This window comes from Procambarus clarkii, chromosome 69 (assembly GCF_040958095.1).
Source record: "Procambarus clarkii isolate CNS0578487 chromosome 69, FALCON_Pclarkii_2.0, whole genome shotgun sequence".
Taxonomy (NCBI): Eukaryota; Metazoa; Arthropoda; class Malacostraca; order Decapoda; family Cambaridae; genus Procambarus; species Procambarus clarkii.
Window position 1 is genome coordinate 28,327,265 of NC_091218.1, and position 13,126 is coordinate 28,340,390.

General features: G+C 40.7%; 1 protein-coding gene across 1 annotated transcript; it reads left to right on the forward strand.

Moving 5' to 3' along the window:
- Positions 1-3,442: 3,442 nt before the first annotated feature.
- On the forward strand, positions 3,443-8,178 carry LOC123772290 (uncharacterized). Its single transcript, XM_045765376.2, has 4 exons — positions 3,443-3,526; positions 3,662-3,892; positions 5,253-5,455; positions 7,602-8,178. The coding sequence occupies exons 1-4, from the start codon at positions 3,443-3,445 to the stop codon at positions 7,801-7,803; spliced, it is 720 nt and encodes a 239-aa protein (XP_045621332.1). The 3' UTR covers positions 7,804-8,178.
- The last annotated feature ends 4,948 nt before the right edge of the window (positions 8,179-13,126 follow it).

Here is a 13,126-nt window from a genome sequence, read left to right on the forward strand (position 1 = left end):
TTACAAAATTATAAGTAGAATTAGCTTCCACAACCTGCTCCTTAAGTGCATTCCATTTTTCCACTACTCTCACGCTAAAGGAAAACTTCCTAATATCTCTGTGACTCATCTGAGTTTCCAGCTTCCACCCATGTCCCCTCGTTCTGTTATTATTCCGTGTGAACATTTCGTCTATTTCCACATTGTCAGTCCCCCGTAAGTATTTTATACGTTCCTATCATATCCCCCCTCTCCCTTCTTTTTTCTATTGTCGTAAGGTTCAGTTCCTTCAGGCGCTCTTCATATCCCATCCCTCGTAACTCTGGGACAAGCCTCATCGCAAACTTCTGAACCTTTAACAGTTTTCTTATGTGTTTCTTCAGGTGGGGGGGGGGGGTTTTCCATGATGGCGCGGCATACTCTAAGACTGGTCTCACGTAGGCAGTGTAAAGCGCCCTAAAAGCCTCCTCAGTTAAGTTTCTGAATGATGTTCTAACTTTCGCCAGTGTAGAGTACGCTCCTGTCGTTATCCAATTTATATGTGCTTCAGGAGATAGATTAGTTGATACATCCACGCCCAGGTCTCTTTCTCGAATCGTCACAGGCATGTAGTTTCCCTTCAATGTGTACTGCCCCTTTGGTCCCCTGTCACCTAATCCCATTTCCAAAAATTTACATTTACTCGTGTTGAATTTCAGTAGCTATTTCTCTGACCATCTCTGCAACCTGTTCAAGTCCTCTTCGAGGATCTTACAATCCTCATCTGTCACAACTCTTCTCATTCATTTTTGCGTCATTCGCAAACATCGACATATAGGATTCTACTCCTGTAAACATTTCATTACGTATATATCAAATAGAACTCGTCCCAGCACCGACTCTTGAGATACTCCTCTCGTTACTGTTCGTCAGTCTGACTTCACGCCCCTTACCGTTACTTTCTGACTCCTTCCTGGTAGATAGTTCCTTACTAATGCTAGGGCCTTCCCGCTTACTCCTGTCTTTTACGGTCTTATTTTGGAGTTCTGTGTCCCATGGTATTTCTCTTTGGAATTTTCTCATCTCTTCGTAATTTCCCTTTCGGTATGCCAGCCCCTTGTTTTCTAGTTATTTTTGGGGTGAGATTACTTCTAACTCTACCATGTACTCAAATATCAGTACACTGTGATCACTCAATCCCAAGGGAGCTTCCAAACCCCCTTGGAATCCGACTCATTGAGGGTGAATATCGGATCAAGTTTGGTTGGATCCTCTTCTCCTCTCATTCTTGTCGGTTCCTTGATGTATTGGCTTAGAAAATTTCTTGTTCCCACATCCAGCAGCTTAGCTCTCAATGTGTTTGATCCTCCATATGGGTCTCTGTTCTCCCAATCTATCTTCCCGTGGTTGAAGTCTCTCATGATTAAAAGTCTGGATCCGTCCCTACTAGCAACAGAAGCTGCTCTCTCTATTATGTTATGGTAGTCATGCTGTTTCTATCATATACCTGTCTGGGTCTTCTGCCACTTCGTCGGGGGTTATATATATGACTACTACCATAAGTCTGTGTCCTCCAATTGCTATGGTACCTGTTATGTAGTCACTAAAACCTTCACAGCAATAGATAACGATCTCCTCAAAACTTCAGTCTTTTCTTATCAGGAAAGCTACTCCACCTCCACCTCTTCCGTCCCTCTCTTTCCTTGCTACATAGTATTCCTGCGGAAACACTGCATTTGTTATGTTTTTTACTAACTTTGTTTCAGTGAGCGCTATTATGTCTGGGGTTTCTTCTTGTGCCCATTCTGCAAGTTCACTTGTTTTATTTGAAATTCCATCTATGTTTGTGTACATTGCCTCGAAGCTCACTTTCTTCCTTCCATTCTCGTTTCCTCTTCTTGGTGGTCTTTCTGCTGATGGAGGAAGTTGTTCCATAGGAGTAGAGATTTGTGAGATGGTTAACATGGTCTCAGAGTCAAGGGAAGGTGGGGGGGGGGGGGGGAGGAACAGGGAGGGTATGGAGTGAGGGGGAAGGGGGACAGGGAGGGTATGGGGGCGGGTATGGGTGTGTGTGCAGGGGGGAGGCCAGGCAGAGGAGTGATTCAAGAGTACATAAAGGCAGGCGGGGTCTCCTGGTCCTCAGTGCGACTAGAGCCATCGTTTCCTTCACATTCTACTCCTCTAAACGTAAGTCAAGTGACTGGCCCTGAAGCGTCTCCCTCTAGAAGTGATGACTCGGACATTGAAAATAGAAAAATGTACTGAAATAATCATTTGAAATGGCATGATTGTTATCAATTTGACCGCGTCCATGTCCTCCTGAAGGTCTCAAGCGCTCCTGTACTGACGGAAGTAGTCAACAGTTTCTCTACATTCCTTTGTTAAAGACTCTGATGTTTGTGCCAGAAAATGTGAAAATGTCATATTACTTTGTTGCAGAATGACTTTGAAATTTGTTATTAACGATAAAAGAGAATTATTTAATATTGGTGATGTTAATCCCGCTTCTCAAGGCTAGTAGCGGTAAGAATGATGTATGAAAAGTGTCTAGTGTTGACCACAAGCTGTGACGTCCTCTTCACCAAGATGATAAAGCACAAACTATTTAATATGTTGAAGTGTTAATTACGCTACAATCTCTAGTTACCGCCTCGTCCGTACACTGTTGCAGTCTTGGCTACACTGTGGTCTCAGTGCCGCTTGTAGGCCGGGGCCAAGTTGTCTCAGTTCCTCGTACGTTCCTACACTGTGGTCACAGTGCCCCTTGTAGGCCGGGGCCAAGCTGTCTCAGTGCCTCGTACGTTCCTACACTGTGGTCTCAGTGCCGCTTGTGGGCCGAGGCCAAGCTATCTCAGTGCCTCGTACGTTCCTACACTGTGGTCTCAGTGCCGCTTGTGGGCCGGGGCCAAGCTATCTCAGTGCCTCGTACGTTCCTACACTGTGGTCACATTGCCGCTTGTGGGCCGGGGCCAAGCTGTCTCAGTGCCTCGTAAGTTCCTACATTGTGGTCATAGTGCCGCTTGTAGGCCGGGGCCAAGCTGTCTCAGTGCCTCACATATTTACCATTTGAAGATCTGATTATTTTTATAATTTACTATCGACAATTGAAATATTAATATTATATACAAAACTAATTTAATCCCAAATCAACAAACATGTATCCACAAACTGACTATTTAACAGTTTGGTTGTAGACATTTATATATCCTTAACTGTTGAAGGTGCCTCTACGGTGTTCACAGCTCATGACACCTTGTGTGGCTCCGTATTAATGGTGAAGCTTTTCTCACCTTGTGTGGTACAGTAACTAATGCTACAGCTCTTGTCACCTTGTGTGGTACAGTAATTAATGTTGTAGCTCTTGTCACCTTCTGTTGCACAGAAACTAATGTAGCTCATGTCACCTTGTGTAGCACAGTAACCAATGTAGCTCTTGTCACCTTGTGTGGCACAGTAACTAATGCTGCAGCTTCCACAGCTCAGGATGCGGGCTGTGATGCTGGTGGTGTGCGCAGTGGTGGTCCTGCTGCCGGAGAGTGAAGGCACCCTCGACCTCGCCGCTCTTAAGGTAAGCTCCAACGTCTTGGTCCTGCTGAGAACTTGACCCAACATCAACCTTCCTTAATGCTTCTTGTTCACGGAATTACTGGGCATAGTGTGTTTAATACTATAAGTTTATTTAGCTTGATTTTATCCCATTCAGGTTCTTAAATTAATTGGATTGGCCAAGCTGAAAAAAGGTGTCTTAGGGTCGAAGAACTCCGAAGGTCTGCCTAGTCTAGGCTCTCCTTTCCGTGACTTGGCTGATTCTGGCTACGACTCCCGGCCCAGCTACGGCCCTTCCCACTACACCGGCGGCGGACCTCCAGCCTTCTACATCGTCCCGGCTAGCTACTTCGATGACCACTACAGGAGAGGCAAGCGTGACACAAAGGTGGGATCCTGCGCACTTTGGGTCCGGGCGGCCTGATAACTTGATAATTATTTTATTTCATAATTAATTATGTTTTTATGTTATATCATTATCTTCGCATATGTGAATCATCTCAGACCTTTACCTAACTATTTGGACGTTTACGAAAATATTGTTCGTCTTTGGGTCTTGCCGTATTTGTCTATTTATCAGACACTGGTTATCTCTATACAATATCAAATTGTTCTTCAAGCATGTATGTCTTAGACCTGCAACACAGCATCGAATGTGTCCAGGTTGTGGTCTTACTAAAGGAAACTTTCTTGGGATTACTTTCTTTACCTAAAATATGTACATTTAAACTAGTCGGATGTCCTGTGAACTCTGAACATGCAGCGACTTAAAAGAACAGTGAATCAAAGCGATTAAATTCGAAAGTAAATTTTGTAAATTAAGAGAAAAAAGAGCATAGTACTAAGTATGCAATAAAATTAATTTACATGTTGTGAAATACCATACCATAACAAATAATAATTCCAAACGACTGAGGTATTATAGTAAAGAAATTCGTATATAAATTTTGGGTATTATGTGCAAATTCTGAATCGCCAATCAATTTTTTCTTTATTATACACCCCATACCCATCCCGAGGGCAATGGTGGAAAGGGTTACAAATGTACATAATCGGTTCTGGAACTGAACCACATAGTTCGTTTAGCTTAGCAAGTGACAATCTTGTAAAGCTAGTTACATAATTAATAATGTTACATTCACATGTACATATATATACACAGCCGTGTTCACAAATACATATCAATAATCTTTTTAAAACACGTGATTCAAAATGAGGTTCATAAATAGTCACTATACAAGGCACTTTACACTTATTGTGAGTTACGCAGTTACTAATCTTTCTCCACATCCACTCAACTGGGCGGCAGCTTTACAGTCATGTGCATGCTGCACCTACAGTAAGCAGATTTTGGATACTTCGCTAAGATCATTATGAATTAAGTACTTACACATTTCTTGGACTCCGTTGATGGTGTTATCTCTGAATTCCGCAATTTTTTCATATCCCATTATATAATGACGTAAAGTATGCTAATAGTTCTGCTGACAGAATTTACATTTGGTCAACTCTACATCATCAGATATTGCAAACTCCCAGAGGTACTTGTAGCTGAGCCTAGCAGTGGTAACATCTAGAAGTCTGCTAACCTTTTCAATCGCCACAAGTTCGAAATCAAACAAAATTAAGATGTTTTGACAAAATTTAACTTTTTATTTTGTTTAGGCTTCAATAAGAATACATCCGTTTGTATATATATGTGTGTGTGCAACTGTCCTTATAAATACGTACAAGAGTCCAACGTCCAGGCGTCTCTCCATCAGAGTGTTGGGCCGGTCCCCGGCACCCTGGAGGTGGCGAGCGGGTCCCTCCTGCAGGAGGAGGAGGAGCAGTTCAGAGTGTTGAGAGAGGAGGACGCTGACGGGTGTGTTCTTCGGCTGGTGTGTGAGCTGGCCGCCGCCCCCGCCCACACCCTCACTCACGACGAGCAGCTCATAATGGCAGTGTTCAGGTAATTGTGTAAATATGTAAGTTATGTACACACAAACACCTGTCTATTTTTGTATAGGCACTGAGTATTCGCGTCCGTGGAGGACTTTCTGTAGCCTAGCGGGTCTGTTCACGTGTGAAGCATAGTTTAATGATTAGTGTTAACCAAACACTTGTTTATTAATTATTGAGCTTTAATTTTTGCTATGATATTTAATTATTAAAGTTTGAAGTTTTTGCTTACATCATTTAATACTGTAACATTAATTTTTTTATATATTATTAATTTAAAATGTAATTATTACCTAGATTACATATTATTATTGAAGCTTTATTTTTTGCTTATATTATTAATTATTGAATTATTATAGTATAGTTCATTAAATTTTCCACTTTATTTTACTATATTGTGCACTAAACTGCTGTACTTGAATTAATAATCACAAGGAATTAAGTGCTACTTAGTTATGGTTTAGCTGATGTAGAGACTACGTTGGGCACAAGAAGGTACTTTATTTATTTATTTATTTATTTATATACAAGAAGGTACACTGGGTTTGTGAGAATACATAGCATAGTATTTACAATCTTGTAAAGCCACTGGTATGCGCAGCGTTTCGGGCAGGTCCTTAATCTAACAGATAATTTTAAGTAGGTAAATTCTAGCAGTATTAATAAAATGATAACAAATACATTGCATGAAAAAAAATGAGATGAGAGAGATTAGTAAGTATATTAAAGCACATTGGTATATTAAAGCTCTGATTGATTACATTGACAGCTTGATTGGTAATTTAAACAAGAATAATAGACACCATACAGCAGATTGATAGCACATATAAGAAGACAGCAATGATCACAATGGTAAAGTTGTTCCGATTGGGTACATAAAGATTGGGAGATTGGGTAGCAATAGATACAGTGCAATTTTAAAGCAAAAGATACAAAAATTTATAAACATGAAATTAGGTACTTTTTAGTATTGTTTTTGAATGACGCAAAAGTTGGACAGCTTTTCAATTCAATAGGGAGTGAGTTCCATAGACTGGGTCCCTTTATTTGCATAGAGTGTTTACACAGATTAAGTTTGACTCTGTGGATATCAAAGAGATATTTATTTCTGGTGTGGTGATAATGGGTCCTATTACATTTGTCCAGGGAGAGTTTCAGAGCAGGATTTGCATTTAAGAACAAGGTTTTGTAAATGTAGTTGACACAAGAGAATTTGTGGAGCGAGATTATGTTTAGCATGTTTAGGGAGTTAAACAAGGGGGCTGAGAGTTGTTTGAAAGCAGAATTTGTTATTATTCTGATAGCAGAGTTTTGTTGGGTGATGATGGACTTGAGGTGGTTTGCAGTGGTTGAACCCCATGGACAGATACCATAATTAAGATAGGGATAGATTAGTGCATAATATAAAGAGATGAGAGCAGAGTTAGGTACATAATATCTGATTTTGGAGAGTATACCAACTGTTTTAGAGACTTTCTTAGTTATGTGTTGTATGTGGGTGCTGAAGTTGAGTCTCTTGCCTAGGAATAGGCCAAGAAACTTTCCATCATTTTTATTGCTAATGTTTACATTGTCTATCTGAAGCCGAACTGCATTTGTAGATTTGCTTCCAAATAAGATGTAGTAGGTCTTTTCTATGTTAAGTGTTAGTTTGTTGGTTGACATCCATAAGTGGACTTTTTTTAGTTCATTATTAACAACATTATTTAGTGTATGTGGGTTGGGGTTAGAGTAGATGAGGGTAGTATCATCAGCAAACAAAATAGGTTTCAGAATGCTAGAGACATTAGGCAGATCATTGATGTATATAAGAAATAGGAGAGGGCCCAAGATGCTGCCCTGTGGCACTCCAACGGTTATAGGTAGAGTGGGGAGAGGTTATATTATTGATGGCAACACATTGGTGTCTATCACTAAGATAGGATTGGATAAATTCCAGTGCATGGCCTCGGATTCCATAATGCTAGAGTTTACGTAAGAGGTAATTGTGATTAACAATATCAAATGCCTTTCTCAGGTCAATGAAGAGTCCAATCGGAAACTCATTTTTGTCAAGGGCGTAGTAAATTATATCAAGCAGATTAATAATTGCATCGTTGGTACTCGTATAAGTGCTGGAGCTCCGCCCTAACCTCTCTCCTCTACCACGTCCTCAGCTCCTCTACGGACGCCCCAGCCAACACGGACCTGAGCAACTCCAGAAGGGCATACGACGAGGCCGCCTGGCTGGGAAGGAGGTCCACCAACCCGAGCCAAAGCTGCGCCGCCGTGTACAGCACCTGTCCTGTCTCTGCCAAGCAGCTGATGAAGGTGTTCTCCACAGCGGAGCTGACCCAGCAGGCCCAGCTGCACCCTTAGGTCGCACTCTAACATCAAGATGACTCTCATGTCCCAAACTTATTTGTGCAAAAGTGCATACTTGAAGAACTTGTTACAGCCTTGCTAGGGGACTTTATTCAGGACAAGACATCCTCCTGTTTAGCTAGTACTTTTTGTAACTGTGTGAACCATCGTACATATATTGACGTAATGGACACTTAGATAATAGAATTTGGTACTATTTATTTTATAGAGTCCGGAAAAATAAAGCTAAAAACCAAACTTATATATTCCTAGTTCTAGTATAGCACAAATATGTACTATAATAGACCTCAAATAGCGTATTAGGCCAAGGATGGTTAGGTTAGGTTTTATTAGCAACATAAATACAAAACCTTTTCCAATTTGTCCAAATTCTACTTTTGAATTGTCCATTACGTCAATATATGTTTGATGATCCATATCGTTACTACAAGTTCTAAACAGGAGGAGTGGCTGTTCAGGACATACAAATTATTATGTAAAAAAAAAGTCTGGTATTTAAGAATTTCGACTTGTATATTATTTGCATTTTAAGTTTAGTATTTTTTCATTAATTCATGCATTTATTAGATATTTTTATAGTTAATCAATTCTCGCAGCAAACTGGCGAGAATTGAGCGAGTTATCTTAAGAGCCGTAGACAACATTAACAATAGAAGTGAGTGAAGGGATTACATGGTACTGTAGAGTACATGTACTCAGAGGCAGGACTGTAGACCGAATAGGCTGTCGACGTTGTAGCTACAAACATTTCAGTCCAGATCATTATTCCTAAGTCAAGTTACCGAGCAAAATGTTCTTTTAAGTTATGCAGTTTGGATACTAGTAGTGCCCAGTGCTGAGGTTGTAAATACACTAGGGAAGTATGGTGACTAGTTGTACCTAGTGTTGTGACAGTAACAATACTAGTGTAGTATGGTGACTAGTTGTACCTAGTGTTGTGACAGTAACAATACTAGTGTAGTATGGTGACTAGTTGTACCTAGTGTTGTGACAGTAACAATACTAGTGTTGTGACAGTAACAATACTAGTGTTGACCAGACCACACACTAGAAAGTGAAGGGACGACGACGTTTCGGTCCGTCCAGAACCATTCTCAAGTCGATTGTGGTCCTGATCGGACCGAAACGTGGTCGTCCTTCGTTTTCTACTGTGTGGTTTGGTCAAAATTTTTCAACCACTTTACTGTGACTCATCGTCTGAACACTAGTGTAGTATATTGAATAGTTGTATCTAGTGTTGCATGGTGACTAGTTGTTCCTAGTGTTGTGACTGTAGCAACACTAGTGTAGTATATGACTAGTTGTACCTAGTACTGGGTCAGTATCTGCACTAGTGAAGTATGGTGACTATTTGTACCTAGTGTTGGGATAGTACCTCGTGTTGAAAAAGTATCTACACTATTTTAGTACGGTGACTATCACTGACTAGTGCTAAGACTGTGATTACACTGGGGGAAGTATGTTGTTAATAGTTTATTTTTGTAAGTATTTTCCTGCGGCGCCCTAAGCCTCTGGCTTCCCCATTGTTACTCATTTGTGTCTTACTTAGGCGGTGGATGAGCATTTATGACTCGTATGTTTGCTTCAGTAAGATTATATGTTGCTACAGTGTTTATCAACACTTGGGAAGTATGATGCCTGAACATTTGCTCATGTTGCGTTGATGTTTCTAGATGATGTCTCTGGTAAGACGCTCATTTCTGGACTGTTTGTTAATTTGTAAGTCCAACATCACTTTAGACTAATAAATGGACGAAATACCTCATTGAAATGTAAATTACCTATTAAAAAACAATTTCATTTCATTTTTGTTTAACCTTACGTGAAGTGTGGGATTAAAATAATGAAATAAAAAAAAAAAAAAAAAAAAAATCAGCTAGACTATACTGAGATGATGATGAAGATTAAGCCACCCAAGAGGTGGCACGGGCATGAATAGCCCGTAACTATACTGAGTAATTGATGTGGTTTATATTATGAATGGGAACCCGGCGGTGCCCGGGTCTCTCTTCTCCTCTCCCTCCTTAGCACGTTTCTCCCCCTCACCCTCTATGTCTCTTCTCTTTTTTCACGCTCCTTGTCTCTCTTCCTTTACACCCCCCCCCCCCGTCTCCCCTCTCTCCTTCCTCCACCACCTCCCTCATTCCTCTTCTCCCCTTAACATTCTTAACCTCTTCCCATCTTTACCACTCTTGTATTTATTTACCATTTGTTGGTGTCCCTGCTGTCCTAAGGGGAAGATAGCGGAGACACTTAGTCAAACTGACTTGGAGAGCCATCAGGAATGCCACCATTTTGAAGTCCGAAACTCCCAGACATACTCATAATACTTCAAGGCGTCAAGGTGGATGGACTGATGGATAGATACATCAGTGTTATAGTGTTCATCTATATGTCCAGCCATACATCTATCTGTGTATCTCTCTTGCAATACATTTTTACATCCATCCATCAATCTATCCACCCATCTATGTGTCTATTTATCCATCGATCCACCCATCTATCTGTCCATCTATCTAGATGGATGGGTCGATGAATAGACACATAGATGGGTGGATAGACTGATGGATGGATGTAAAAATGTATTGCAAGAGAGATACACAGATTGGTGTATGGATGGATATATAGATGAATAGACGGGTAAATATATTGATAGAAAGATATAGTGTCAGAGATAGATAGATAGATTCATAAATAGATGGAGCGATTGATGGAGGGAGAGATGGTTAGATAGATGAGTAGATGGACAGATAGATGGCTAGATAGATGAGTTGATGGATGGATGTATAAGTATATTGATAGATGGAGTGATTAAAGTTGGACAGATCGATAGATTAGTATATGGCTGGATAGATGGAATGATAGATGGATGGATAGATGGGTATAAAGGTGGGTGGACAGGTGGAAAGGTTGTTGTACCCAGGTTATTGAGTAAAATTTAGTTAGTAATCTCTCTCTCTCAACATACAGACAGCGGAAGTAGCTTTTGGAGCGTGTAGACTAGTGATGAGTGTGGCAGATTTGGATTCGAGTTGGTGTGGGGTTAGCACCCTCTGGACGCCGGTTGTTTAAGTTTATGGTAGTTCATTAGGCACGGATGGCTTTCGTAGCTGGCCTTTGGTGTCAGAGAGGTGACCAGAAGTGATATTTGGGACGGTCTTGGTCAGGCCTTGTTGGTGTGGGAGCGCAGGATCACGTGTTGACCGGAAGTAATTTGAGGAGGCTGAATATAGAGACGCCAGCAAGTGGCAAGATTACGGGCTCACCATATCCCGTGCTACTTGGAAGTTTTCGTTCTAAGTAGCTGAATCTTAATCAACAACAACAATAAACAAGTGACAAGACTCAGTGCTGGACAGGACATGGATGCAGAGGGCCACGATAGATGGTGAACTCAGCAAGTATAGCTGAGTGCTGGTTCCTCGTGTCCAGCTGGTGGCTGCACTCACCCGCACCCACCTAGTGACCATACTCACCCACACCCACCTAGTGACCACACTCACCCACACCCACCTAGTGACCACACTCACCCACACCCACCTAGTGACCACACTCATCCACACTCACCTAAGGACTGCAGACCACCCAGGTGAATGCTGGAAGTCAGGTTTCTTGTTAAGCACGTATGAATATGATTAACACACATTTGGCTTGAAATTTGAGGAGAGTTCAGTCTGCAGAGATTTACTGAGAGGATAATTAGGATTTAGGATGTGACCAGCGGTGGATGATGTGGATCTCGGTTTGTGATACATAGTGAAGTTGTTGGCTGGCGTATATATAATGAGTAAATTGTTTAAATACAATATATTTTCACCTAGCTGTGAATAGGTAACCCCTGTGTTCCCTCGCCAATTTTGCAAGTCTCTTGGGAGGAAGTCTGGTGCATGCTAATGGTATATCTATACTGTGACAATATTGTAACGTTGAGTATATTGAGATACAACAGTGGAGTATATGCCTGCATGAGATGGATAAGTGCATAGATAGAAAGACGGATGGACAGAATGGATAAGAAAATAGGTAGACTGATAGCTAGATAGATTGATAAATGCATGGATACTCGGAGAAATAAATGGAGAGAGAGAGAGAGAGGGGGGGGGGGGAGGGGGTGAAACGTGCTGAGGAGGGAGAGAAGGAGAGAGACCCGGGCACCGCCGGGTTCCCATCCATGATATAAACCACATCAATTCCTCAGTACGGTCTGACTGATTACATTATTTTAATCCCACACTTCACGTAAAGTTAAACAAATATTTAATGAAATTGTTTTTTTAATAGGTAGTCTACATTTCACTGAGGTATTTCGTCCATATATTAGTCTAAAGTGATGTTGGACTTACAAATTAACCAACAGTCCAGAAATGAGCGTCATACCGCCACTCTAGAGACATCAACGCAACATGAGCAAATGTTCAGGCATCATACTTCCCAAGTGTTGATAAACACTGAAGCAACATGTAATCTAACTAAAGCCGACATACGAGTCATAAATACTCATCCACCGCCTAAGACACAAATGAGTAAAAATGGGGCAGCCAGAGGCTTGGGGCCCGTGCAGGAGTATCCTTACAAAAAACTATCAACAGCATACATCCTAAGTGTAATTACATTATTAACACTACTCATCACACTACACTAGTATTGTTACTATCACAACACTAGGTGCAACCAGTCACTATACTACACTAGTATTGTTACTGTCACCATACTAGGCAGAACTAGTCACTATACTACACTAGTAGTGTTACTGTGCAAACACTAGGTACTACTAGTCCTCATACATCCCTAGTGTATTTACACTGGGCACCTCTACAGTCCTGCCACTGTTTACATGTACTCTACAGTACCATGTGATCCCTTCACTCACTTCTATTGTTAATGTTGTCTACGGCTCTCAAGATAACTCGCTCTATTTTAGCAAGTTTGCTGCGAGAATTTAGTCAAAATAAGATCTAATAAATGCATGAATTAATGCAAAAATACTAAACTGAAAAATACAAAAAAAATACAAGTAGAAATGCTTATATACAAGATATTTTTATTAAAAATTGGGCTTGAACGGCCACTCCTGTTACGTAATTATAATAACGCTGTGGATCATCAAACATAGTGACGTAATGAACAATTAAAAAGTAGAATTTGGACACACCGCAAAAAAGTTTTGTATATATATATTGCTAATAAATCTAACCTAACCTAACCATCCTCGGCCTAATACACGCTATTTGAGGCCTAATATAGTAAATATATATGCTATACTAGGACTAGGAATATATAAGTTTGGTTTTTAGCTATATTTTTCCGGATTCTATTA